At 44.3% G+C, this 27,105-nt stretch overlaps 1 protein-coding gene across 1 annotated transcript in view; it reads right to left on the reverse strand.

The window, feature by feature from the left end:
• The window catches only part of LOC120028392 (unconventional myosin-XVIIIa-like), a 198,208-nt gene extending 173,208 nt beyond the window's left edge, over positions 1–25,000 (reverse strand). The window contains exons 1-2 of the mRNA XM_038973626.1: positions 24,894–25,000; positions 18,965–20,169 (exon numbers count right to left, since the gene is read on the reverse strand). Of these exons, the coding sequence (XP_038829554.1) occupies positions 18,965–19,999 (1,035 nt within the window). The 5' untranslated portion in view covers positions 20,000–20,169; positions 24,894–25,000. The remainder of the gene's footprint in view (positions 1–18,964; positions 20,170–24,893) is intronic.
• Positions 25,001–27,105: the final 2,105 nt, after the last annotated feature.

Consider the following 27,105-nt stretch of genomic DNA (forward strand, 5'->3'; position numbering starts at 1 on the left):
TCTAGACTTGGTTTCCTCTATCGTAATCGCTCCTTTTTCACCAAAGCTGCCAAACTAACCATGATTCAGATGACCATCCTACCCATGCTAGATTACGGAAACATAATTTATAGATCATCAGGTAAGGGTGCTCTCGAGCTGTTCGATGTTCTTTACCATTCGGCCATCAGATTTGCCACCAATGATCCTTATAGGACACATCACTGCACTCTATACTCCTCTGTAAACTGGTCATCTCCGTTTACCTGTCGCAAGACCCACCGGTTGATACTGATTTATAAAACCCTCTTAGGCCTCACTCCCCCCTATCTGATATATCTACTGCAGCCCTCACCCTCCACATACAACACCCGTTCTGCCAGTCACATTCTGTTAAAGGTCCCCAAAGTACACACATCCCTGGGTCGCTCCTCTTTTCAGTTCGATGCAGCTAGCGACTGGAACGAGCTGCAACAAACACTCAAACTGGATAGTTTTATCTCAATCTCTTCATTCAAAGACTCAATCATGGACACTCTTACTGACAGTTGTGGCTGCTTTGTGTGATGTATTGTTGTCTCTACCTTCTTGCCCTTTGTGCACGCTGTGTTGCTGCCTTGCTATGTTGTTGTCTTAGGTCTCTCTTTATGTAGTGTTGTGTTGTCGCTCTTGTTGCGCGTTTTGTCCTATATTTATATTGTATTTTTTATATATTTTTTTTAACCGCAGTTCCCCGTCCCCACAGGATGCCTTTTGGTAGGCCGTCATTGTAAATAAGAATTTGTTCTTAACTGACTTGCCTAGTTAAATAAAGGTTAAATAAAAGGTAGATAACGTAATGACGCCACAAAGAATATAGCGCTACACGTGCAACACAGCATTCCTAACCTAGCCCACAATGTCTGCTGTGTGGGTCGAGCAGTGAACAAGTCGAGCAGCCATTTGAAAGATTAAGAAAATTTCAGCGAGACAACTCAAGGTCTAAAACCATTAACTCCAAGATAATGGAAATCATTGCCCTTGACAATCCGTTCTCTGTCATGGATGATGTTGCCTTTCGCCGACTGGTCAAGCACATCGAGCCACGGTACACACCACCAAGAAGGCGCTATTTTTCAGATGTTTCCCTACCGGAGTTACACAGTATTGTTGAAACGCACATGACATTTGGACAAGCAATGTCAGCCCCATGAGCATGCCGAGTCTAACATCACAGTGGGTCGACGAGGATTTCGTACTGAGGGAAGCCGTACTGCATGCTCAAGAATGTGCTGGTTCTCATACCGCTTCTGCCATTTCAATGGCATTTGAGAACATGTTTGAAACTTGGAAACATGAACACACTCCTAGCTCCATTCGAACAACTGACTCGAGAAATAAGCTCATCAACTGAGTCTGCCGCAGACATGATGCCCTCTGTCATGGCATTGAAATGCCTGCTCAACAAAACTGCCGACACAGACCGTGGGGTTAACTTGGAAAAGTACTCTACTAGAGGCTGTGAACAAGCGATTTGGTGGCATTCTCTCCGAGCCTCTTTACTGTGTCGCCACCATGCTAGGTACAATGACCGATACTTCGATGCTGACAAGAAACAGAGTTTACGTGAAATGTTACAGACACAGCTGGACAAGATGGAAACAGACACAGTGAAAGTGCGCACCGAAGAAGAGAGGCCACGGACAGACAGAGCTGAAACTTCACTGCTTGACATGTATGATGAAATCCTGGTTGAGAATGAAAGGACTGAACAAATGAACAACGAAACAGTACAGCAAGTAAGTGAAAGAAACAGGTTTTGATTATGTTTTACTGGTAATGGGGACATACGTAAATGCCAACAAAATAACTTTTTGGTCAGTGTGCGTGAATGTGTGCGTTTCAACTATTTAAACTCTACTAGAATGCTTAAAAGGCCACTAAAATTGTATATATCGATTAAATCGGCATCATTTTGTTTGGCAAGGAAAATATCGGATATAATATCGTACAAAAATGTCATATCGGTGCATCCCTAATTTGAACGCAAACATTTTTTTTATCAAAATGTGTTTCTTTGGCAGAAATGCCTTCTGGAACATGTGAACTTTCATGTGCCTTAAAACCTCTTGACTCTAGGGGTCAGATTTTCTATTTATTTTTTTTTATTAAATAACGTTCCCAAGGTAAACAGACTATTTCTCAGGTCCAGATCGTAGAATATGCATATAATTTACAGATTAGGATAGAAAACATTACAAAGTTTCCAAAACTGTCAAAATATTGTCTGTGAGTATAACAAAACTGATTCTGCAGGCGTAAACCTGAGAAAATCTAACCCGGAAGTGATTATTTGTATTTTTTTTATCTGTGTTTCCTGGCCCGTCTTTCTTCCATTTAAAGGGGTATCAACCAGATTCCTTTTTCAATGGCTTCCTCAGGCTGTGACCAGGCTTTAGACATAGTTTCAGGCTTTAATTTTGAAAAATGAGCGAGATTTTTCAAAAGTAGTCAGGTGTCCTCTGATTAGTTCCTGCGCGCGAGAGGGTAGCTCTCCATTTTCTTTTTCTCTCTTATTGAATAGGTAACGGTCCGGTTGAAATATTATCGATTATGTTTGTTAAAAACAACCTGAGGATTGATTATAAAAAACATTTGACATGTTTCTACGACCATTACGGATACTTTTTGGAATTTTCGTCAAACGGAACGAGGCTTTGGTTTTCTGAACATAACGCGCAACCCAAATGGCGTTTTTTTGTTATAAAAGTAATATTTATCGAACAAAAAGAACATTTGTTGTGTAACTAGGAGTCTCGTGAGTGCAAACATCCGAAGATTATCAAAGGTAAGCGATTAATTTGATTGCTTTTCTGACTTTCGTGACCATGCTAATTTGGGGCTAGCTGTTCTAGCATTGATTGATACACTCACAAAAGCTTGGATTTCTTTCTCTAAAGCATATTTTCAAAATATGATAGGTGGATTAACAACAAGCTAAGCTGTGTTTTGGTATATTTCACTTGTGATTGCATGATTATAAATATTTTTAGTAATATTTTGCGCCCTGCAATTCAGCAGTTGTTTAGGAAAATGATCCCGTAAAAGGGATCCGTAGCGCAGAGAATTTAATAACAAACTTGAATGCCATCTATAAATACAAATACAATTGTTAAATTACGAGCCCAGTTGGTTTAGCCATGTAGCACACTTCTGTCTATAACATGAGCTGCTCAGTATGTGCAGGTAATCCTTTCTAACGCATCTTTTTTTTAAGATATCACGAAGAACTGTGATAATGTTGCTAATGCTCTCCACTTTCTGGAGGACCGAGTTCTGAAATCAGTGGAATGTCAGGTGGAAGCAGAGTATGATAGCAAATGAGATGGTGAAAATGCAGGCTTTTGATTATGCGGAGGGAGTCGAAAAGAGAACACACAAAGGCTGTTGTATTAAACACCCGTCTCCAGATTACATCTTCAAACTAAGGGCAACTATGGAATCCATGACAGAGAGGGAGAAGCATTAATGTATGTGTACAGGTAAGAGAGTCTAGCTAGCTACATTGTCAGATATTATACGTTTCTAATTTTACAGAAAGTCATTTTCATTGCAAGTTCAAACATACTGTTAGCTAGCTAGCTAACGTTACGTGTATTTATTTATTTTTTATTTTATTTCACCTTTATTTAACCAGGTAGGCTAGTTGAGAACAAGTTCTCATTTGCAACTGCGACCTGGCCAAGATAAAGCATAGCAGTGTGAACAGACAACAACACAGAGTTACACATGGAGTAAACAATAAACAAGTCAATAACATGGTAGAAAAAAAGAGAATCTATATACAATGTGTGCAAAAGGCATGAGGAGGTAGGCAATAAATCGAATAATTACAATTTAGCAGATTAACACTGGAGTGATAAATCATCAGATGATCATGTGCAAGTAGAGATACTGGTGTGCAAAAGAGCAGAAAAGTAAATAAATAAAAGCAGTATGGGGGTGAGGTAGGTAAATTGGGTGGGCTATATACCGATGGACTATGTACAGCTGCAGCGATCGGTTAGCTGCTCAGATAGCAGATGTTTAAAGTTGTTGAGGGGGATAAAAGTCTCCAACTTCAGAGATTTTTGCAATTCGTTCCAGTCGCAGGCAGCAGAGAACTGGAAGGAAAGGCGGCCAAATGAGGTTTTGGCTTTAGGGATGATCAGTGAGATACACCTGCTGGATTGGAGATGTTTGATATGAGTCTGGAAGGAGAGTTTGCAGTCTAGCCAGACACCTAGGTACTTATAGATGTCCACATATTCTAGGTCGGAACCGTCCAGGGTGGTGATGCTAGTCGGGCGTGCGGGTACAGGCAGCGAACGGTTGAAAAGCATGCATTTGGTTTTACTAGCGTTTAAGAGCAGTTGGAGGCCACGGAAGGAGTGTTGTATGGCATTGAAGCTCGTTTGGAGGTTAGATAGCACAGTGTCCAAGGAAGGGCCAGAAGTATACAGAATGGTGTCGTCTGCGTAGAGGTGGATCAGGGAATCGCCCGCAGCAAGAGCAACATCATTGATATATACAGAGAAAAGAGTCGGCCCGAGAATTGAACCCTGTGGTACCCCCATAGAGACTGCCAGAGGACCGGACAACATGCCCTCCGATTTGACACACTGAACTCTGTCTGCAAAGTAGTTGGTGAACCAGGCAAGGCAGTCATTAGAAAAACCGAGGCTACTGAGTCTGCCGATAAGAATATGGTGATTGACAGAGTCGAAAGCCTTGGCCAGGTCGATGAAGACGGCTGCACAGTACTGTCTTTTATCGATGGCGGTTATGATATCGTTTAGTACCTTGAGCGTGGCTGAGGTGCACCCGTGACCGGCTCGGAAACCGGATTGCACAGCGGAGAAGGTACGGTGGGATTCGAGATGGTCAGTGATCTGTTTGTTGACTTGGCTTTCGAAGACCTTAGATAGGCAGGGCAGGATGGATATAGGTCTGTAACAGTTTGGGTCCAGGGTGTCTCCCCCTTTGAAGAGGGGGATGATCGCGGCAGCTTTCCAATCCTTGGGGATCTCAGATGATACGAAGGAGAGGTTGAACAGGCTGGTAATAGGGGGTGCGACAATGGCGGCGGACAGTTTCAGAAATAGGGGGTCCAGATTGTCAAGCCCAGCTGATTTGTATGGGTCCAGGTTTTGCAGCTCTTTCAGAACATCTGCTATCTGGATTTGGGTAAAGGAGAAGCTGGGGAGGCTTGGGCGAGTAGCAGCGGGGGGGGCGGAGCTGTTGGCCAAGGTTGGAGTCAAGGCATGGCCAGCCGTTGAGAAATGCTTGTTGACGTTTTCGATTATCACGGATTTATCGGTGGTGACCGTGTTACCTAGCCTCAGTGCAGTGGGCAGCTGGGAGGAGGTGCTCTTGTTCTCCATGGACTTTACAGTATCCCAGAACTTTTTGGAGTTAGAGCTACAGGATGCAAATTTCTGCTTGAAAAAGCTGGCCTTTGCTTTCCTGACTGACTGCGTATATTGGTTCCTGACTTCCCTGAACAGTTGCATATCGCGGGGACTCTTCGATGCTATTGCAGTTCGCCACAGGATGTTTTTGTGCTGGTCGAGGGCAGTCAGGTCTGGAGTGAACCAAGGGCTATATCTGTTCTTAGTTCTGCATTTTTTGAACGGAGCATGCTTGTCTAATATGGTGAGGAAGTACCTTTTAAAAGAATGACCAGGCATCCTCAACTGACGGGATGAGGTCAATATCCTTCCAGGGTACCCGGGCCAGGTCGATTAGAAAGGCCTGCTCGCAGAAGTGTTTTAGGGAGCGTTTGACAGTGATGAGGGGTGGTCGTTTGACCGCGGACCCGTAGCGGATACAGGCAATGAGGCAGTGATCGCTGAGATCTTGATTGAAGACAGCAGAGGTGTATTTGGAGGGCAAGTTGGTCAGGATAATGTCTATTAGGGTGCCCATGTTTACGGATTTAGGGTTGTACCTGGTGGGTTCCTTGATGATTTGTGTGAGATTGAGGGCATCTAGCTTAGATTGTAGGACTGCCGGGGTGTTAAGCATATCCCAGTTTAGGTCACCTAACAGAACAAACTCTGAAGCTAGATGGGGGGCGATCAATTCACAGATGGTGTCCAGGGCACAGCTGGGAGCTGAGGGGGGCAACAGTGAGAGACTTATTTCTGGAGAGATTCATTTTTAAAATTAGAAGTTCGAACTGTTTGGGCATAGACCTGGAAAGTATGACAGAACTTTGCAGGCTATCTCTGCAGTAGATTGCAACTCCTCCCCCTTTGGCAGTTCTATCTTGATGGAAAGTGTTATAGTTGGGTATGGAAATCTGAGCATTTTTGGTGGCCTTCCTAAGCCAGGATTCAGACACGGCAAGGACATCAGGGTTGGCAGAGTGTGCTAAAGCGGTGAGTAAGACAAACTTAGGGAGGAGGCTTCTGATGTTGACATGCATGAGACCAAGGCTTTTTCGATCACAGAAGTCAACAAATGAGGGTGCCTGGGGACATGCAGGGCCTGGGTTTACCTCCACATCACCCGAGGAACAGAGGAGTAGTAGGATTAGGGTGCGGCTAAAGGCTATCAAAACTGGTCGCCTAGAGCGTTGGGGACAAGGAATAAAAGGAGCAGATTTATGGGCGTGGTAGAATAGATTCTGGGCATAATGTGCAGACAGGGGTATGGTGGGACACGGGTACAGCGGAGGCAAGCCCAGGCACTGGGTGATGATAAGAGAGGTTGTATCTCTGGACATGCTGGTCTCAATGGGTGAGGTCACCACATGTGTGGGAGGTGGGACAAAGGAGGTATCAGAGGTACGGGGAGTGGAACTACGGGCTCCATTGCAAACCAAAACAATGATAACTAGCCTGAACAACAGTATACAAGGCATATTGATATTTGAGAGAGACATACAGTAAGGCATAAAGTAATTGCAGGTCTTGATTGGGAGAGCTAGCTAAAACAACAGGTGAGATAACAGCAGCTAGTCAGCTAACACAGCAACAGCAGGTAAAATGGCGATGACTAGGCAGAGAGGGTCGGATTAACTACACACAGAGCCTGAGTTAAAACACAGAGCCGACAGATAAAACACAAATAAACAGAATGGAGTACCGTGAATTAATGGACAGTCCAGTAGGCATCAGCTATGTAGCCAAGTGTCCGGGGGGCAGCCGTAGATGGAGCAGGGAAGCAGCCACTACGCTAGCACGCGGCGTTTAAAGTTAGTAGCCCGGGGGTGGTCTGCTCAGACGGAGGCCGGTTGAGGGCACAGCGGATGGGGTATTCGTCGGCAGACCAGACGTGGTGGTGCGGCGGGGCGCCGTGTCGACAGAGAATCCAAGCCAGATGGCGAAAGAGGTATTGTAGAAATTGTTTGCTAACTGGTGCTAGCTTCGTGGCAGTGGAGCTAGCTGCAAGCTAGCTGTGAGGATCAGAAGTAGTGGCTCAGGGATTACGGCAGGAATCCGGCGTTGTTGTGGAGAGACAGTCCGATGCTGGTAAATTGGTGAGTAATATCCAGGCTAATAACAGGGCTGGTGTCTGTGCAGAAGGTAAAAGCTGCTAGCAGTGGCTAAAAATGACTAAATAGCTTGTAGCTGATTAGCTGGTTAGCTACTGGGGGTTCTTGAATGTGTTCCAAAGTTTAAAAAGTTTTTAAAAAATAATAGCGATTCCGTATCACATTGGGTGAGGTAGGTTACAGGAAGGTATAATCGAATAAAAAATCGAAAAGAGATAGATTTTTTTTTTAAATATATACAAAAAATACGAAAAATACAAAAGTACACGAGAGGACGAAACAAAACACGCCTACACTGCTACGCCATCTTGGATTCTTGTATATCTGTATGATCTGTGTAGTAATATTATTCGTATCTCTGAGCCATTTGCATTGCTAGTTATAACCTAATGTTAGCTACCTAGCTAAAATTTTACCTAGTTGGTTAGCTTTAGCTACCTGTAGATTCATGCAGGGTAGTAACGTTATGAGTTGGGATTATGGTTTATTGTTTAGCTAGCTAGCTACATGTCTAAGCAAAATACTATGCAAGTAACCATTTCACTGTACCGTTTACACCTTTTGTATCCTGTGCATGTGAAAAATATGAACTTGTAAATAATTATCTTATGAGTTTATTTTCCTGTAATAATGAATAATAATGAAGACGTTAAAAGCAATATGATATGGTCATTACTTGACCTGGCTAGCCAGCTAGCTTAACAAGCTAGAAACTAATGAAAACATTGTTTAGAAAGTTGCTTTTAGTTGCCTGGTTTGCTAGATTGACTTATAATAAATTCATTTTTAAACAGATAGGTTTATTGGTGTTAAAATACAGCAGTTATGCTATTTTGGACCACCAGGCTGCTGATGTCATGCAGGCTGTGATTTTTGTGTTCATACTTTTTCCTAACGACACTAACATGTTTGATGTCGGACACCAATAGAATGTTCATGATGTCACTGCGACAACTGTATATAGACATGTCGATAGACATAGTATAAACCAGCCTTTAGTCTTGAAATCTTTAGTTGTTAAGTACACTAACGTACTCTCTGTTTAACCTCACATGTGAATCCTTAAAGAGATGGGTGGGGCTAAGGCTTAAGATGGTGTGAATGATAATGAATGGGTGTAGAGAAAGAAGAGCTCCAGTAGGTGTACCAAAACATTCAAGGGTCATTTTCTCAAAAGTGGGGTTACAAGTTTGTCAACTTTCAAAGCAGAATTACTTTCCCATTGTTCCTGAACTGTACTGTATGATATACTATTTCTAGGCTGTACTTCTATACAAAGTAAAAAACACAATTTTTGAATTTTGCTACATAAGACCGAATCGTGCCGGTCGATCTCATATGAAAACCATAACTGGCCCACAGCTTAGTAGAAATGGTAAGATGAATTGGCATTCCACATGAGAACGTTTTCAGACACCTCGTAGCCTATTACCGGCAACTTTAGGAGAGTAATGGCCGGAGCCGGAGGAGGATGGTTGGGACAGGTAAAGTTTTTTAATCATCTGGTTATCTTAATCTCTGACTCTTCTGAATTCATTTGTGTTTTATTTCATCAAACAGTGGGCTTAAAGCATTAGACAAGCTCAATGCATATATAGTTGATTTTATTAAAAACACATACAGTACAGGTCAAAAGTTTGGACACACCTACTCATTCAAAGGTGTTTCTTTATGTTTACTATTGTCTTCATTGTAGAATAATAGTGAAGACATCAAAACTATGAAATAACACATATGTAATCATGTAGTAACCAAAAAAAGTGTTCAACAAATGAAAATATATTTTAGATTCTTAAAAGTTGCCACCCTTTGCATTGATGACAGATATGCACACTCTTGGTATTCTCTCAACCAGCTTCATGAGGAATACTTTTCCAACAGTCTTGAAGGAGTTCCCACATATGCTGAGCACTTGTTGGCTGCTTTTCCTTCACTCTGCAGTCCAACTCATCCCAAACTGTCACGCCCTGATCTGTTGCACCTGTCCTTGGGCTTGTCTCCACCCCCATCCAGGTGTCGCCCATCTTCCCCACTTATCCCTGGGTATTTATACCTGTGTTTTCTGTCTGGTTCTTACCTTGATACCGATACCAATCCATCTAAATTGGGTTGAGGTCAGGTGATTGTGGAGGCCAAGTCATCTGATGCAGCACTCCATCACTCTCCTTGGTCAAATAGCCCTTACACAGACTGGAGGTGTGTTTTGGGTCATTATCCTGTTGAAAAACAAATGATTGTCCCACTAAGCGCAAACCAGATGGGATGGCGTATCGCTGCGGAATGCTGTGGTAGCCATGCTGGTTAAGCGTGCCTTGAATTGTAAATAAATCACAGACGGTGTCACCAGAAAAGCACGCCCACACCTCCTCCTCCATGCTTCATGGTGGGAACCACACATGCAGAGATAATCCATTCACCTAATCTGTGTCTCACAAAAAACGGCGCTTTGAACCAAAAATCTCAAATTTGGACTCAGACCAAGGGACAGATTTCCACTGGTCTAATGTCCATTGCTTGTGTTTATTGGCCCAAGCAAGTCTCTTCTTCTTATTGGTGTCCTTTAGTAGGGGTTTCTTTGCAGCAATTCAACCATGAAGTCCTAATTCACACAGTCTCCTTTGAACAGTTGATGTTGAGATGTGTCTGTTACTTGAACTCTGTGAAGCATTTATTTGGGCTGCAACCTGAGGTGCAGTTAACTCTCATGAACGTATCCTCTGCAGCAGAGGTAACTCTGGGTCTTTCTTTCCTGTGGCGGCCCTCATGAGAGACAGTTTAATCGTAGCGCTTGATGGTTTTTGCGACTGCACTTGAAGAAACTTTCAAAGTTCTTGACATTTTCCGGATTGACTGACCTTCATGTCTTAAAGTAATGATGGACTATCTCTTTGCTGTTCTTGCCATAATATGGACTTGGTCTTTTACCAAATAGGGCTATCTTCTGTATACCACACCTACCTTGTCACAACACAACTGATTGGCTCAAACGCATTAAGGAAAGAAATTCCACAAATTAACAAGGCTCACCTGTTAATTGACATGCATTCCAGGTGACTACCTCATGAACCTGATTGAGAGAATGCCAAGAGTGTACAAAGCTGTCATCAAGGTCAATGGTGGCTACTTTGAAGAATCTCAAAAATAAAATATATTTTGATTTGACACTTTTTGGTTACTACATGATTCCATACATGTTATTTCATAGTTTTGATGGATTCACTATTATTCTTCAAGGTACAAAATAGTAAAAATAAAGAAAACCCTGAAATGAGTAGGGGTGTCCAAACTTTTGACTGGTACTGTATATATGGAAAAATACACGTTTAAACATTTTGACCAATCGATTGGTCGAAAGAACAGACAACTTTCGGTCTACCAAGATGTATTTGTCGGGGACAGCCCTAGATGTCTGCCAGCCTGCCACTAAAGTGTAACATTCAAATAAACACACAAAGCCAACTCACGGAATGCACCAAGATAAATCCAAATGTAGCCAAATCACTTCAGCCTTTTTAGGGATAGAAATGGGCATAGTCTGAGGGTTTCAATTTGATGAAGATCTACTGTATTGTGTAGAAATCTGTGAATTCTAACAGACAGTGAGCTAGTCGGCGTAGGTTGTTCCTTCTAAACAAGATCCACCAGAGGTGACAGTGAAAACAACATCAAAACCAAACCAAGGCTGTAGTACCTTAGGGGTGGGACTGCAGGCCTGCAGCCTGCATGATGGGACTGAAATATATGTACATATCCCTGCAGGATGAAGATACATCTGCACTGCACCCATTTATTCTTACATTTCGCAGCCCACTCAGCATTCTCTCATTGATCACTATGGCCTTTGCGAGCATAATGTTCTTCAGTGAAGTTAAACCAAACACTGGACTCCTCCCTCTCTTCCCTGTTCCAAGAAACTTTGGGCTGAAGCACAAAATAATAACCAATGCTGGTATTGTTCCTCAGAGCAGAGCAACACAGCGTGGCCAAATGGCCGTGGTGGAATGTGGCGGAAAATTCCCAGAAGGCTTTGTGTTGCGGGTCAGTGGCATGGCAGGCCAGTCCTCCAGAACTGTGTTTAGTACACTCATGCAAACGCACACACACCAGGCCGCTCCCAAGCGTCTCTCTGCTGGGCTAACTTCAAAACTGACAACAAACAGCACACAAACAGCAGCGTGGCTAGAGAAGCTGGCTGGGAGTGGGACACACTCGTTAGTCAGTGGAGTGTTTGTGGCATTGAGTAATTACTGTGGCGAGGTGCATTTGTTTTGTTCCTATGGCAGAGATGCTCTGCTGTCCTGTTTCAGGCTGGGGATCTAGGGCTGTAAAAAACAAGGCCCCTCCAGGACAACAGAGGGGATGACAACAAATGGGACTATGGATTCCTCAGGGATTACCCATAACCAGGTGCAGTCAGCATAGATTCAGCCAGTGTGTGTGTGTGTATATGTACATTTGTATTGTGTGCACGAGTGTGTATACATGTGGGATTGTGTGTGTGCTGCCCACATCTGGTACACAGCTGTGGGGGGAGAGACCAGCCCCAGCCCTAGACAACCTCTCCGTGGGCACCACTGTAGTAACAACAAACAACTTTACAAGGTAGTGAGTCTCCTCTCCACAGCAGTCTCCTACCTCCACTGTGGAGAACTAGCCAGCTAGCCTGGGGCCCACCCAGACAGGTCTCAGAACAACTCTTTTTACAGAGGATATTATACCCGAGTCCAGACTATTAAAAGGCACAGGGCCACATCCACATACTGACTCACAGCGTTGCTCTACAGTCACAATACATCTAGAAACTATATTGAACAAAAATATAAACAAAACCATTTCAATGATTTTGCTGAGTTACAGTTCATATAAGGAAATCAGTCAATTGAAATACATTTATTTGGCCCTAATCTATGGATTTCACATGCAGCTGTGCAGCCATGGGTGGGCATCGGAGGGCATAGGCCCACCCACTGGGGAGCCAGGCCCAGCCAATCAGAATTAGTTTTTCCCCACAAAAGGACTTTTTCTACAGACAGAAATACTCCTCAGCACCCCCACCCCTCCCCTTCTCAGACGATCCCGCAGGTGAAGAAGCCAGATGTGGAGCTCCTGGGCTGGTGTGGTTACACGCGTTCTGTGGTTGTGAGGCCGGTTGAACATACTGTCCAAACAGCTCTGGTGGACATTCTTGCAGTCAGCATGCCAATTGCATGCTCCCTCAAAACTTGAGACATCTGTGGCATTGTGTTGTGTGACAAAACTGCACATTTTAGAGCGGCCTTTTGTCACCAGCACAAGGTGCACCTGTGTAATGATCATGCTGTTTAACCAGCTTCTTTATATGCCACACCTGTCAGGTGGATGGGTTATCTTGACAAAGGATAAAATGCTCACTAACTAGGGTTGTAAACACACATTTCTGGGATCTTTTGCACTTTACATGTTGCGTTTATATTTTTGATCAGTGTAGAAGGACTGGAGACGTGGAAAGGAAACGGCAGCCATGCAGCTATTAAACTAATGAGCATAATAAAACCCAGACGTAAACAATTGACTAATACATTTAATGAAAAAAAATGTGTTGGATCCCTTAGCCACTTTGGACCGTAGACTGAAATGACTCCAGCTGGGCCTGGTTGGGGTTGGATCGTGGACTGAAATGACTCCAGCAGTGCCTGGTTGGGGATGGACCGTGGACTGAAATGACTCCGGCTGGGCCTGGTTGGGGTTGGGCCGTGGACTGAAATGACTCCAGCTGGGCCTGGTTGGGGTTGGACTGTGGACTGAAATGACTCCAGCTGGGCTTGGTTGGGGTTTCTTTGGGGGTTTTGCGTGTGCAGCGTTTGAGGTATCTGCTGAGTAGGCAGGAGAGAGAGAGGAGCAGACGTAGGCTACATGTCTGGATGCTGGCGTTGCGTGCGTTACTACACAGGTTTGAAAGGGATTCTGGTACAGTAAATTCAGGATGATCTGGGTTAAGCTCTGAGAGAAGCTCAGGGAGAGCAAACAGGCCTGTGTAAATGAAATGGTCAGCTGAGGCCAAGAGAGCAGTCCATCATGGGAGGAGGAATACTGTTTCTAAAAGTCCTACAAACTGGCAGCCTCAAACAAAGTTACTCAACCGGTTGCATGTTTGCCTAAGTTTATAATTAAATCCTATGCACTCACACATTCCTGTATGGGCCCATTTTCTGGGTGGACCCTCCTCAGCCTTATCCAGGGACAAAATAGACCTATGTGTAACATGTATGCTGGGAGTCGGGAAGCAAGTACAGAGAGTGCAAATGTAATAATAAATAGAACATAGTACAAAACAAGAAATAGGAAAAGCGTACAGACACGAAACAGAGTCAATAACACCTGAGGAAAGAACCAAGGGGAGTGACAAATATAGGGAAGATAATCAAGGAGGTGATGGAGTCCAGGTGAATGTCATGAGGCGTAGGTGCGCGTAACGATGATGGCAGGTGTGTGTAATGATGAGACAACTGGCGACGTCGAGCGCCGGAGAAGGGGAGCGGAAGTAAGCGTGACAGTACCCCCTCCCTGACACGCAGCTCCAGTCGCCAAACGACACCGACCAGAGGGACGGTCCCGGGGACCAGGAGCGGACCGTTCGCTTCTGCTGAGGCACGGGAACCTGTAGAGCCAGCTGAAGCGCGGGAACCTGAGGCATGGGGAGCCTGACGGGCCGGCTGAGGCATGGGGAGCCTGACGGGCCGGCTGAGGCATGGGGAGCCTGACGGGCCGGCTGAGGCATGGGGAGCCTGACGGGCCGGCTGAGGCATGGGGAGCCTGACGGGCCGGCTGAGGCATGGGGAGCCTGACGGGCCGGCTGAGGCATGGGGAGCCTGACGGGCCGGCTGAGGCATGGTGAGCCTGACGGGCCGGCTGAGGCATGGGGAGCCTGACGGGCCGGCTGAGGCATGGGGAGCCTGACGGGCCGGCTGAGGCATGGGGAGCCTGCAGAGCCAACCAAGGCTTGAGAACCTGTCGAGCCAGCTGAGGCATGGAAGCCTGACGAGCCAGCTGAGGCATCCCCGGTTGCTTCGGCAGCGACACTTGGACCCGACGTCACTAGTAAAAAAAAATATATTAAATCCCTGTTGCTTCCCTTTGGTGAGGCGTTATTCTGTAACGTGTACTGGGAGGGAAGCAAGTACAGGGAGTGCAAATGTAATAATAAATAGAATAAAACAAACAAGAAAACAAGAAACAGGAAAAGCATACAGACATGAAACAGAGTCAATAACACCTGAGGAAAGAACCAAGGGGAGTGACAGATACAGGGGAGGTAATCAGGAAGGTGATGGAGTCCATGTGAATGTCATGATGCGCAGGTGCGTGTAGCGATGGTGCAGGTGTGTGTAATGATGAGACAACTGGCGACGTCGAACGCCGGAGAGGAAGAGCGGGAGTAAACGTGGCACTATGTATCTTGTTTGTTCCTGTGAACAGCAATACTTTATCCCTTATCCCGATCCTGGTGCTCTTTGCAGGATATCCTTTCCACATGAACCACTGACTGGGAGAATGGGAGCTTCCTGTCTGTCTGGGGTACTGGTAAATCACCTTGTGTGTGTGTGTATTCAGAGCATACTCACGTGCAACTTGTGCCCACGTGTGTGTTCATTTTTAAAGCCCATTTCAGAGCATACTCCCGGGCAGTCTCCTGCTTCCTGTCCTCCTCACATTCCTTAGCTATGGAAGAGGATAATTTCAACATGTTGTTCTCATTCATACGGCTGAGGAGGCTGCACATTCCTTCATTAACTTTTAGTTGAAAACAAAAACCATGATAGTTAATGTTTATGAAACAGACTCTGCATTGAATGTCTTTCTACCATGGGCCTGGAGACCCGTTGGAGAGTGGTTCTAAATCAAGAGAATGTGAAGCGTACCTCCTGGCTGTGTTGCGCCATTACAGCCTTTGTTGAACTGAGAAATGACCGTTCTGTTGGTTCTCCTTCATTTGAACGGACGACCCGACCGTACAAGCTGTTGATGTTTGTTTTAAAAGACAAAGGGATGGAGAGCTGGCCTTCTGCTTAGTGAGACTGGGACATATAAATCAATAACGGACACAACCACACATACACACCCCAACCAGCCCTCACTTCCTGTTTGCGTGATGGAAACAGAGCGCTCGGCCACTTGGTTAAAAAACAACTCTCTTATCCACACTGTGACTCAAAGGGTCTTTTAACAAGAAACCAACTCTAGTGCCCAGGGAGGGAGGGCCCACATTCCCAAAGTCACTCTCCGTCTCCGCAAGAAAATACATTATTTTTCTCCCCAAAACTCCAGAGAACAACATGTGGCCAGAACACGGCTCGCTCTCAGCAGATGAATTCCATTGCGGTTTGGGCAGATTAGACTTTCATTAGGACTTTGTGTCACAAGGGCCCTTGTACCTCAGCCAATTGAGGGACACAAACAAAAAATTCCAAATTGGCCTCCCTACCCCCCTTAGGGGAGAGGACAGCTCGCTACGTGATAGAGCTACATGACAAGCGATAACAAAGACACAGTATTGTAGAGGGGGCATCAGCTGGAAGATGACATATGGGAGAGAGAGAGTGCTGGCAGGGGTGTGGAACAGAAAGGGAGCAGGGTTGATTGCAGAGAACAAAGAAGGGGGGAGTCGATAGTTACCTATTGCGATATTATTTTAGACAATATTATAATCAATACTTATAAATCGATAGTCAGCTGTACCTATGGTATTTTTCATCCTATAGCTTGTTCTCCATCTTTTTTTAAAATAGTGAGTCAACATGTTTTCAGCACATTTATTTCCATGACTGAGCAAAACAAATTTTCTCATGCTCTCGCTTGTGTCTCGGGAGCAGGCAATATGTTTGGAACATCAAATCGCGATAAAATCACTGTATCGAATTGCAATACATGGTGTGAATCACAACATATATCCTACCACATATGCCAAATGCTATCATGAAAGAAATAAGTTCTAGACTTGTGTTTATCATTGATGATTCTTAATCAAGAGCATAATGTTGTATGTGTACCTTGTTTAAAATGATCAAATAAACTAAACTAAAAAGCAATACAAATCGTATAGTATCTTAAGTAAAATAAGTATCTAAGTATCTTACTAATATCGTATTGTGAGATCCCTGACAATTCCCAGGCCTACACCAATGCACACTTCTCAGGGTGTTGACTGCATCATCATGATCTGTCAGATTGAGACTCTAACTCTCTCACAGCAGTGGAAGTCAGTCTGCGCCTGGGATCTGATTCTGATCTACTCTCCCTGTTTCTGCTCTAGGAGACAGCAGTGGTTTAGGCTACACTACACAGGGAGGGAGGCGCAGAGCCAGGAAAAGCACAAAGAGAGAGGCTGGCCTCAAACTGAACAGCACAGCAAAGTCCTTTTTTGTTTATTGGTAAATTCCGAAATAGAACAATCCCGAAAATACCGGAGTGAGGAAGACAGGAGGGGTGGGGGGAACGGATCATTTTGGGGGAACGGATCATTTCCCCAGTGTTTTTCAAGTATCTCCAAGGTGGCTTATTTCTCATGACCCGAGGTTCTCAGTAGCCAGCCATGTCTTCACTGTGTAGCTTAGACAGGTTTGCTAAGACAAGCTTGTGCCTTGGTATTCCATGTCCTTTCACAGACTAGACTAAAGAACGACTAAGGGTTCTCCTATTGGGACAGCCGAAGAACCCTTTTAGAACCCTTTTTTCTAAGAGTGTAGGCTTTTTACCTGTGCATTAAGATTGGCCCATTTAATGCCCTCAAGCTTCAAAGAACCAATTATTCCAGGCTGAAGGTCAGATACAAAAATCAAGAGGAGCAGTTTGATGTTGGGTGACAACAGAAATGGCCATGAATTGCCAGTGTATGTTACCATTTAGTAAACATAGTTATTAGGCAGAGTATCCTTCATGTTTCAAAACACTCCCTGACCTTAAGTGCAATCAGACCACTGTGTGCCACCTAACCAGGGACAAGGCCCACCACACTACACACACACACACACACACACACATAAACACAGACACACTAGCAAGTATCCAGACACAAAATTGTACACACGCAACCAAAAACACACCCTTTTCACCGCTCCACAACAATCCACTATTGCACTGAACAGTAGCATAACCGTCTTACTAACCAACATCACAAACATCCAGTCCACAAGATTACAAACAAGGAAAATTCTTGGATAGGAATATATATATTTTTTTTTAAATCACTGATACATAACTTACGCAGCAGTAAAACTATTTGCAAATGACTGAACAAACATGATACATTGTCTGCTGTTCTTGAGTGGTTACAGGACATGGTGAACACATAAAACACACACACTGTTTATAGCAGTGTAATACACAGAAGTCATCACAAACGGATTTAAATTCCAACTGTTGCAAGTTGCATGAGGATGGTGTGGCCCATCTTTCCTAACCCTAATGTGATTAAAGAAATAAGTCTTATCCAACCTACGCACACACGCACACACACACACACCTGGGTTGTAGAGCCTAGTTTGCCTTGACCACACTATCTTTATCTGAACTCTGAACTGGACAGCAGTTCCAGAACAGTAGCCTGTTCACACAAACACAGACACACCCTTTACTTATTTCAGCATGCAGACATACTTACATACAAACACACACACACTTACATACCTATCTACCCTCACAGAAGCTCCAACCTGGGCAGAATGCCTTTCTTATATAAAACCAACGAGGAAGCAGAGCATAAAATACAAGATTAGCCTCAACAGCTTCCGTTTAATATCATCCGGGCAGTCCAGGCAAGATTTGACTCTTCAACATCTGGGGCTGGGCTGCACACATCAAGGTGACATTTCTACATCAAGCACAGACACCCACAGGAAAGCATGGCTGAAACCTAAACATTGCAGGTCTGTAAGGAGAGGAAGAAACATAAGAAGCAGAGCCTCATAGAAACTGCTTCAATCCATCAGAGCTGTAGTAAGTTCGTCACTAACTTTTCTCAAAAGAACATTTCTGTTCGGTAAAGTTTTTTTTAACTTCACAGACAAAACACACTGGACTTGGATTGAAGTGCGCTGTGAAAACAATGAAAGACTGTTAAGTGTCTAGGGCCAATCCATAGGTTGGGCCACCTGTAAACGACTTGTGTGGGAACTGGGAGGGAAATGTGGTTGTTTATTAGACCTAGTTAGAGAGGAGCAACAGTGATCATCATCAGACAGTTCCAGAGTTACAACACCCATCCTGCTAAAACATGAAACACAACCTTGGCATTGGTGAATCACTCCACCAAGTTACCACATTGACTTTGCTCACACCCACACTAACGAGTGGGATGTGTTGGGAGGGTTGGGTCCAATTCACCCCTACCGTATAGAAGAATCAGCCTGTGGGTTGCCTCTCTAGAAGTTGTAGGTATGAATGGGATGTCTATCTAGGTGATAAGGGGATCAGTGATTGGGGATGACTTACATCCAAGGCCTCCCGTCGCTGGCCGTCTGTGTTCCTCAGCCAGCAGCGGCTCAGCTCACTCAGCTCCAGGATGGGCTGCACCTTCAGCCTCACCGTGTCCCCAGACTGACGGATCATCTCCACAATCTCGTCCCTGGTCTTGTTCTCCACGTTTCCCCCGTTGATCTCCACCAGACGGTCTCCCGGCACCAGCCCCAGGGCCAGGTCCTTAGTGCCGGCCCCGGGCTCGGCGAAGTGCACCACCCTCCGGTAGACCCCTCCGTCGGCCCCGCGGTCCAACATGGTGGTGCGGCGCAGGGAGAAACCGAAGTCGCCCGTGTTACGGCGCTGGAGCTCCAGCTCCCGCGGCTCCGGAGACTGTGGAGGGATGACGGCTGGGAGCCTCAGGTCAGCAGGGAAGGTCTTGTCCACCACCTCAGGGATGCGGGCCTTCTTGACCGGTACTGGCCAAGGTGCTGGCCCGACCCCCGGCCCCGGCTGCTGGAGGCTGTGCTTGTGCTGCGGTTCGAACACCTTGTTCTCCACCTGCGGGGACGGAGTGGCTGAGTTCTGTCCCGAGGGCGTGGAGGTCTCTGAGGGGCTGTCCTCTTTGCTCCTCTGAGAGAAGGAGAAACGCTTCATGACCTGAGAGGAGTTGTGCTTGGCCATTGAGCCAAAGTGGGCCACGCGGTCTCGCACCGAGCCCCGGTCCTTGTCCAGACAGCCACCCCCATCGCCCTTTAGGTCGTCGGTGGAGCTGGCAGCGCTCAGGCCGTCTGCGTCCAGCACCATGCTACTGCGGTTGCTCAGGCCGTCTGACTCAATGTCAGTGAGGCTGAGCTCGTGGCTGCTGGCCACCTTGATGGGAATGGGGTTGGAGATCTCCAGCTTGTTCTTGGAATCCCGCTTGGACTCCCTCTTGAGGTTGAAGAAGCCACGCCTCATGCTCATCTCCTCCAGGCTGCGCAGCTCCGCCGCAGACATCCTCTCCTTCTTGTCCTTCTTATCCTTCTTCCCTCCATCCTTCTCCTTGTCCTTTTTGATCAGGCTGAACATGGTGGTGTGCCTGCTGTGTTGCTCCACAGAGTGGGTCGTCCTACCGGTTTGGCTCCTGTTTCCTCAGGCAAGGGGGAATGTTCCATACAGAGGCAGAGGTCCAGTTTTTTGGGGGGTCCAGTCTTTCGTAACCTCTAAAAAGGGATTAAGCTGCCACTAATTAAAATGCCCTGAGGGAGAGAAAAAACACGTTCAGTCAATATTCACATCTGGCATAAGAGAATGAGTAACAGAGCTTATTATGTTTCATAAATACAATTAGATCACACACAATATATCACTCCCAGTGAGGAATTTGTCACAGAAAATAAAATTGTCCATTTAATAAACACCCATTTTATTTCTCCTCCTAACCAAACATCACATACACATTTTTAGCAGATGTTATTGTGGGTGTACCGAAATGTCTTTTGAGTAGGACTATAGACAGAGTGACCCACAACTTAACCTTTTGCAACAGTGCATTAGCATGCCACACAAAGCACTAGTCGCTTATTTGAACATGGAAAAATATTACACGCATCACAACCAAAGGAACAGTTTAAATGATCTTGGCAAAAGAGAAACATTCCTAGCCTCCATTAGAGCTGTGTTTGCCAAAACCACAAAAATCAAGGAAGATATTTTTGCCAAAGAGCCACTCTCAACATACTGCAGAAGGCAGGCAGGCAGGAGCACATTCCCAAAATCTGGGTTTTATTACTATTTTTCTGCTACGCGGACCTAGGGCTGTTGCGGTACCCGTATTACCGCCACACCGGTGTTCACGAGTCACGAAGACAGTCAAATTCCACATGACCATTTAGTCACGGTAATTAGGCTTCTCCAAGCTTTGATGCTGCTGATGGTCATTAGTAGCCTACCAAACTTGCTTACTACCTGGTACTCAGCACTCTATTGTCCCTCTAATCACTCTGACATCAACGCAAATGTTTTCAAAAATCTAATCAAACACTTCATGAGAGCCAATAAGCTCATGTTTGCAACATTTCTATAGGCTATGCAATTGCGGGAGAAAACAGAGTGATGGCCTCTATTAAAAAGAGGAGGATCAGCTTTCTATAGGCTAGGCCTACTATATTTATTTCTCAACTTTCCTAATATTAAACACATTGCTCATATTTACAACAGAAGTATAAAAATAAACCACGGGAAAAGCATCCTCATTCCCTATTTAAGTACATAGATGACATGTATTTTTTCCCGCTGCCCCTGTTTCGATACAGATGCATGATAATGGTCCATTCTAAATCAAAACAAATGTCACACACATATTATTTAGTATATTTAAAGACTAAATTAAATGAAGACTAGTCTGATGGGTGACAATATTATCCTATCACTTGTGAATTATATATTATCACTTGAATGATGCCCAGCATAAAAAACAATGCCTTTTTTTGTGAATTGTTCAAATCATAGTCACACACCTCATGTAGCCTAGCCCATAGGTCTATATGTTTGAATAAAGTTTGTATAACAACTGAAGTGGCCAAATAACTTTTTTAATTAATCACATTAATCTGCTTTACAAGGGGTATAGAGCCTAACTGGCATATATAAGCAGCGTGTGAGTTTCAAGTTTGGGGAAGATCATTTTCACCATAAATATGCACCTTTTATAGTAAAATCATTAACCAGCATTACATGCATAATTGCATTTGCGGTCACTTTTGATAATGGTGTTTTCTGCTAATGAAACATTCGCACTTACAGTCTACTACCATGTGCGCATTGCTGTGCTTATAATGTGAAGAAATAGCATAATAGTTTATCAACATTTTGGGCTCCCGAGTGGCGCAGCGGTCTACGGCACTGCATCTCAGTGCCAGAGGCATCACTGCAGTCCCTGGTTTGAATCCAAGCTGCATCACATCCGGCTGTGATTGGGAGTCCCATAGGGCGGCGTACATTTGGCCCAGTGTCGTCCAGGTTAGGCTTTGGCCGCGGTAGGCCGTCATTGTAAATAAGAGTTTGTTCTTAACTGACTTGCCTAGTTAAATAAAGGGTTAAATAAAAATAAATTTAAAAAGCTAAAATGTTCTGATCTGTTGCGTCGACCACATTGCATAAAAAAAAAAATTGGGGATGCTAGTGGTTGTATTAATCTATCGTATCCCACAACTGTCCCAGACTGTTTGAAATATTTATTTCTCGCACAGAATAGGTCGACTTTTGTACTATGGGGACAGTAGATTGACATAGTCTAGTGCATTTGTTGTTTGTTAGGCCAACTCATCTTGTTGGCTGATGAAAAGTAAATGTGGACAGTTTTTCCAATATCTTCAATATGCACCTCGGAATTGGATAAGGACACGCACAGTTCCGTCCCCGATGTGTCTGCCTTAACTTGTAGCCTGTGAGAAAGACCCGATCACGTGACGGATTGTGCTGCACACTCAGGGAGAAGGGCACAACGCAGCACTCCGGGCCGCAAAAGGCATGGATTTTGTTAGGGTGCATTATGGCCACAAAGGGCATGCTGCCATGAAATTCGAGACATTATCAAGTGCTTGTCAAATTGTGAATGAGAGACTATTGAAGTGTGTACAGCCTGCGCAAAAAACAAAGCAGAGCTCATGCTAATCAAGCTACTTTTTTCAAATCCTCATTAGTCGCATCATACAGCCTTACAATGTATTAAAAATCCAAACATATAGCCCAACGTTTGTAGAACAACAAAGTTACATTAATAACTCTAAATTTGTCACGACTTCCGCCGGAGTCGGTCCCTCTTCTTGTTCGAGCAGCGTTCGGCGGTTGACGTCACCGGCCTTCTAGCCATCACCGATCCACTTTTCATTTTCCATTTGTTTTGTCTTTGTTTTGTTCCAATTACCCCATTACATGTTCATTATTTAACCCTCTGGTTTCCCCCATGTTTGTGTGCGTGTTTGTTTTAACCGTTCAACACAGAATAGCTGCATGTACGCACTCCCTCAAACCGTTTGGAGAAAAAATATATAATTTATTTCAGCTTTGTTCAATTGTATTCTTCATACTATAAAATAATGCCATAGAATTCTAAGCAAATCTTGTCTACTAAATGAACCAGTGTAGCCCACAGCCATTTGGCATAAACCACATCAGGACCTAACATAAGGACAACTCAGAATATGCTATTCTTTTCTTCGGAAATAGACTACATTTTCTTCATATCATGCTTCTTAAGACTTGTCTAAAATAAATAATGGATTTATTGAGAAGGTGTATGTTACATGGATTTATTAGCCTACAATCCATTTTAAAATATCTATGTGTGGAAGCCAGGAGATGCTAAATGTGTTTATGTTAATTAACGGTCAATTACCGTGAGAACGACAGTTATTTCCTTGACAATCACCAGCTGACGAAATTTCATGACCGCCACAGCCCGACCGCCACAGCGGACCTCCCTCTCCATTGTGTAGCATAGCATAGAATCACAAACAGCCTAAGGCTTCATCCCCAAATGATGTAGGCCTAAGCTATATTTCAGCCTCCGTTTCATGTGTGTAAATCACAGTCAATGTAAGCCAAAACCCAAATTGACTTAAACCTACCTCTACCTGAGTGATAGCAGATATTTTGAATGTGAACTAACTGTTTAGACTAACTGTTGTTCCAGTGGGGGATGGGGGCGCTCAAAATGTGTCAGAATGCACACAGTCCCACTCTGGTAGTCAATGGGGTGAGACTTTGGTGACAAAGTCCCAGTTCTATCTGACATTCCCAGAGTTCCCAGCAGCAGGAGACCCCTACATCTAAACAAGCCTCTAACAAGGGGCCAGATTCTTGCCCCCCAAAAAACAGGAAGCAAGTTTTTTCAGGACCAGCTAGAAAATGGTCTGGAGGATAACCATAGGCAGAAAAATAACAAATTAATCATATGTTCCTCCTTGTAGGAGAAAATGACCTGACAACAAGCATAATGGACATACTCTAGCAATGTGAATATACTACACAATACATATAAGCTTTATTCACTTCTAATAACGGGCTTGGCAGCTACCACCACAGGCACAGTTACAAATATACTGCCAATTGCAACACTTTACATCAGTCACCCTTTAAAGGAGGTAGGCTACTAAAAGGTTAGGTCAGCTATCTTAGAGACAGTTCATTATTAAATCATTAATAATACGATGTTTTGTTTGAAATGGATTATTAATAATGATATAGTCACATATAACGTTAGCTCACTATTTGGCATCATGTCAGCCAAAAATGCCATAGAATCAAAGTTGCATGAAGCTCCCAAACAGCTTCATTATCAGCTGACATATTTCATACAGTTTCGTGGTTATAACCAATCTTGCTTGTTGCTACAGATGTTTACACTGTTTTCTTCCCACCACCGCGGGGATGCTATGGGCACATAATTTCGCCACTTACATCAAGGCTTTATGTTACAACAATGAAATGCCCGCTGAAATACCAGGCACTATCCACTACGCTAGCGAGTGAGGTGTCATCGTTCCCCATTCTCTCAATGGACAGGGGAGAACAAAAAGCGAGAAAACTACTAGCTAGCCAGCTAGCTGATGTCACATTGGGAATTATACTATTTTACAGGCCATTGTTACTTACTACAACTGTAAAGTATTTTCCTCTAAACCGGACTGTCACAGAAAAGCCCTGGCTACAATACTCCATTGAGAAAAGTGTTATTTTGAAACTACCAACACGCCTTTAGTTAGCTTGGACGATTAGCTGGCATACCAAGCCTCTGTTCTTTGCCAACATTCATTCTGGTTTAGGCTATCAGCTACGTTAGCTAGCTGCTACAGCCCTGGGAAAATATTTTGGTATTTCAGAGACCTATTCATAGCTATCTTGCTAAGCCATTCTGCTTTCAATGTTTAGCTCAAATTGGTGCATCGATTCCATCTTCATGAAATTATGGGTGACTCACCGTTTTCAGTGTGTTCTTCCTCTGTATCGGTGTGTTGACACTGGTGTGTTCGAATCTGAGGCAGCTGTGTTGATGGGATGCAGCTCGTGCTAGAAAGCAGCTGCGTTGACTGTTTATGATTAGCTAGATGGCTGGTTACAGTATGCATGCAACATCACTGAAAATCTATCGAATAGTGATTCCTGCTGGCCAGTTGGGTTTATTGCAAGTTGGACAGAGGATGGACTACATATGGAAGATTAGATCATGACTTTATGGTGATAGATTTCTATTGGTTGCGGTTGCATGTGATATTTTCTGGGTAAAGTATTAATACATACACAGTTAATAACCTAGAAGTGACTGGTTTGTTTATTTGGGATTCATTCAAACAAGCACTATTAGGCACCATTTCGTACCAGGTTACCAATACTTTTATCATCGGCCCTAGCTTTTTGGGGGCCCTAAGCAGAATCCCGTTTAGGGTCCTCCTCACAGTTTGTGGGGCGACCCTGAACATTGGGGGGGCCTAAGCAGTTATTTTGCTAATAGCCCAGGCTGCCTTTGTGGTGTCGGTTTACCTTAGTGGAAATTCACACCACACCTTCGCTCATGCACAGTGAACTGTTTGCCTATACGTCTGGTTGCTGCATCAACTGTAAGCCTAAAAGGTGGAAACATTATGCATGGTAAAGTCATAAACTATAAGGTATAACAAACTTTATTAAATAGTAGGCCTAGGCTTCTTTGAAGCTTACGTCTCGACTGTAAACTGACTGGATATAAATGTGCCAGACAGTTACTCCTTTACTGGTAAGGCAGTGTTGCTAAGGGAAATAGCTCTTTGTGTGATGCTGTAACTTTACCTACGTGAAAGAGAGGACCCTTGGATTCTGTAGACTCACAAAGGAGTTTGAAACAAGCTGAAGTTTAGTTTTGGACAACAATTTCCTAAATTGTCTAGTAAATGTCATTGTCATAGGTAAAAAAAAAAATAGGAAGGAAAACTCATTTTTGCATTTTGTATGTTCGATGGTAGATTGAGTTTCAATAGTGGAAGTGCCTTGTTCCATATGGCCACCCAAGGATGGATTTACACTTCCTCAGGACAGATACCCCAGGCACCCTTTAACTCCGTAGAGGTGCCTGGCCATAATGCTGTCTACACCCCACCCACGAGCCCCAGGCTTTATGCCCCCTGTGGTGGAGACATCAGAATTAGCTAAGTAACATAGATAATTAAGATGTCTTGTCTGCAGAATATGCTGATTGAACTGTTGAAACTCTTTGTTATTAGAATGTCTCCTTTCGGACTCTGGTGTTGGCAGCTGCACTTCCTCCCTCAAATGTGGCTCAGATAGCCACCTTGGGTCCAGAGAGGGGTTATCACATGTCCCTGTTGCTATGCAGAATATCTGCAAGGAGTATGGCAAAGGAGGTCAGAAGGAAACATTGATTCCATATGCAAACTGTGTATCTTTATTGCAAACCATGTGAAGGGATGGCGTGAGTAATGGGGAACCAATCACTTGTCTCCACAATATCTGAGCGTCAGACAACTCCTCCTAGGGGGAGATTGTTCTCTCCCCTAGCTCAAGGTGGAAACTAAGTAACAACAAATGTCTAAAGTTCTTAGTACTGAACAAAACAACAAGTTCCTTGTATTTGGGGCCTAAGGTCTGGCACTGGATGTGTGGGGTTAGTGTCTGGAACCATTGTGCATCATCTCTGAGGTTGCACCTATCCTGACCTATCCTGAGATAGTACACTGCTCAAAAAAATAAAGGGAACACTTAAACAACACAATGTAACTCCAAGTCAATCACACTTCTGTGAAATCAAACTGTCCACTTAGGAAGCAACACTGATTGACAATAAATTTCACATGCTGTTGTGCAAATGGAATAGACAACAGGTGGAAATTATAGGCAATTAGCAAGACACCCCCAATAAAGGAGTGGTTCTGCAGGTGGTGACCAAAGACCACTTCTCAGTTCCTATGCTTCCTGGCTGATGTTTTTGTCACTTTTGAATGCTGGCGGTGCTTTCACTCTAGTGGTAGCATGAGACGGAGTCTACAACCTACACAAGTGGCTCAGGTAGTGCAGCTCATCCAGGATGGCACATCAATGCGAGCTGTGGCAAGAAGGTTTGCTGTGTCTGTCAGCGTAGTGTCCAGAGCATGGAGGCGCTACCAGGAGACAGGCCAGTACATCAGGAGACGTTGCCCTCC

Source organism: Salvelinus namaycush, chromosome 34 (assembly GCF_016432855.1).
Source record: "Salvelinus namaycush isolate Seneca chromosome 34, SaNama_1.0, whole genome shotgun sequence".
In the NCBI taxonomy this organism is placed as follows: Eukaryota; Metazoa; Chordata; class Actinopteri; order Salmoniformes; family Salmonidae; genus Salvelinus; species Salvelinus namaycush.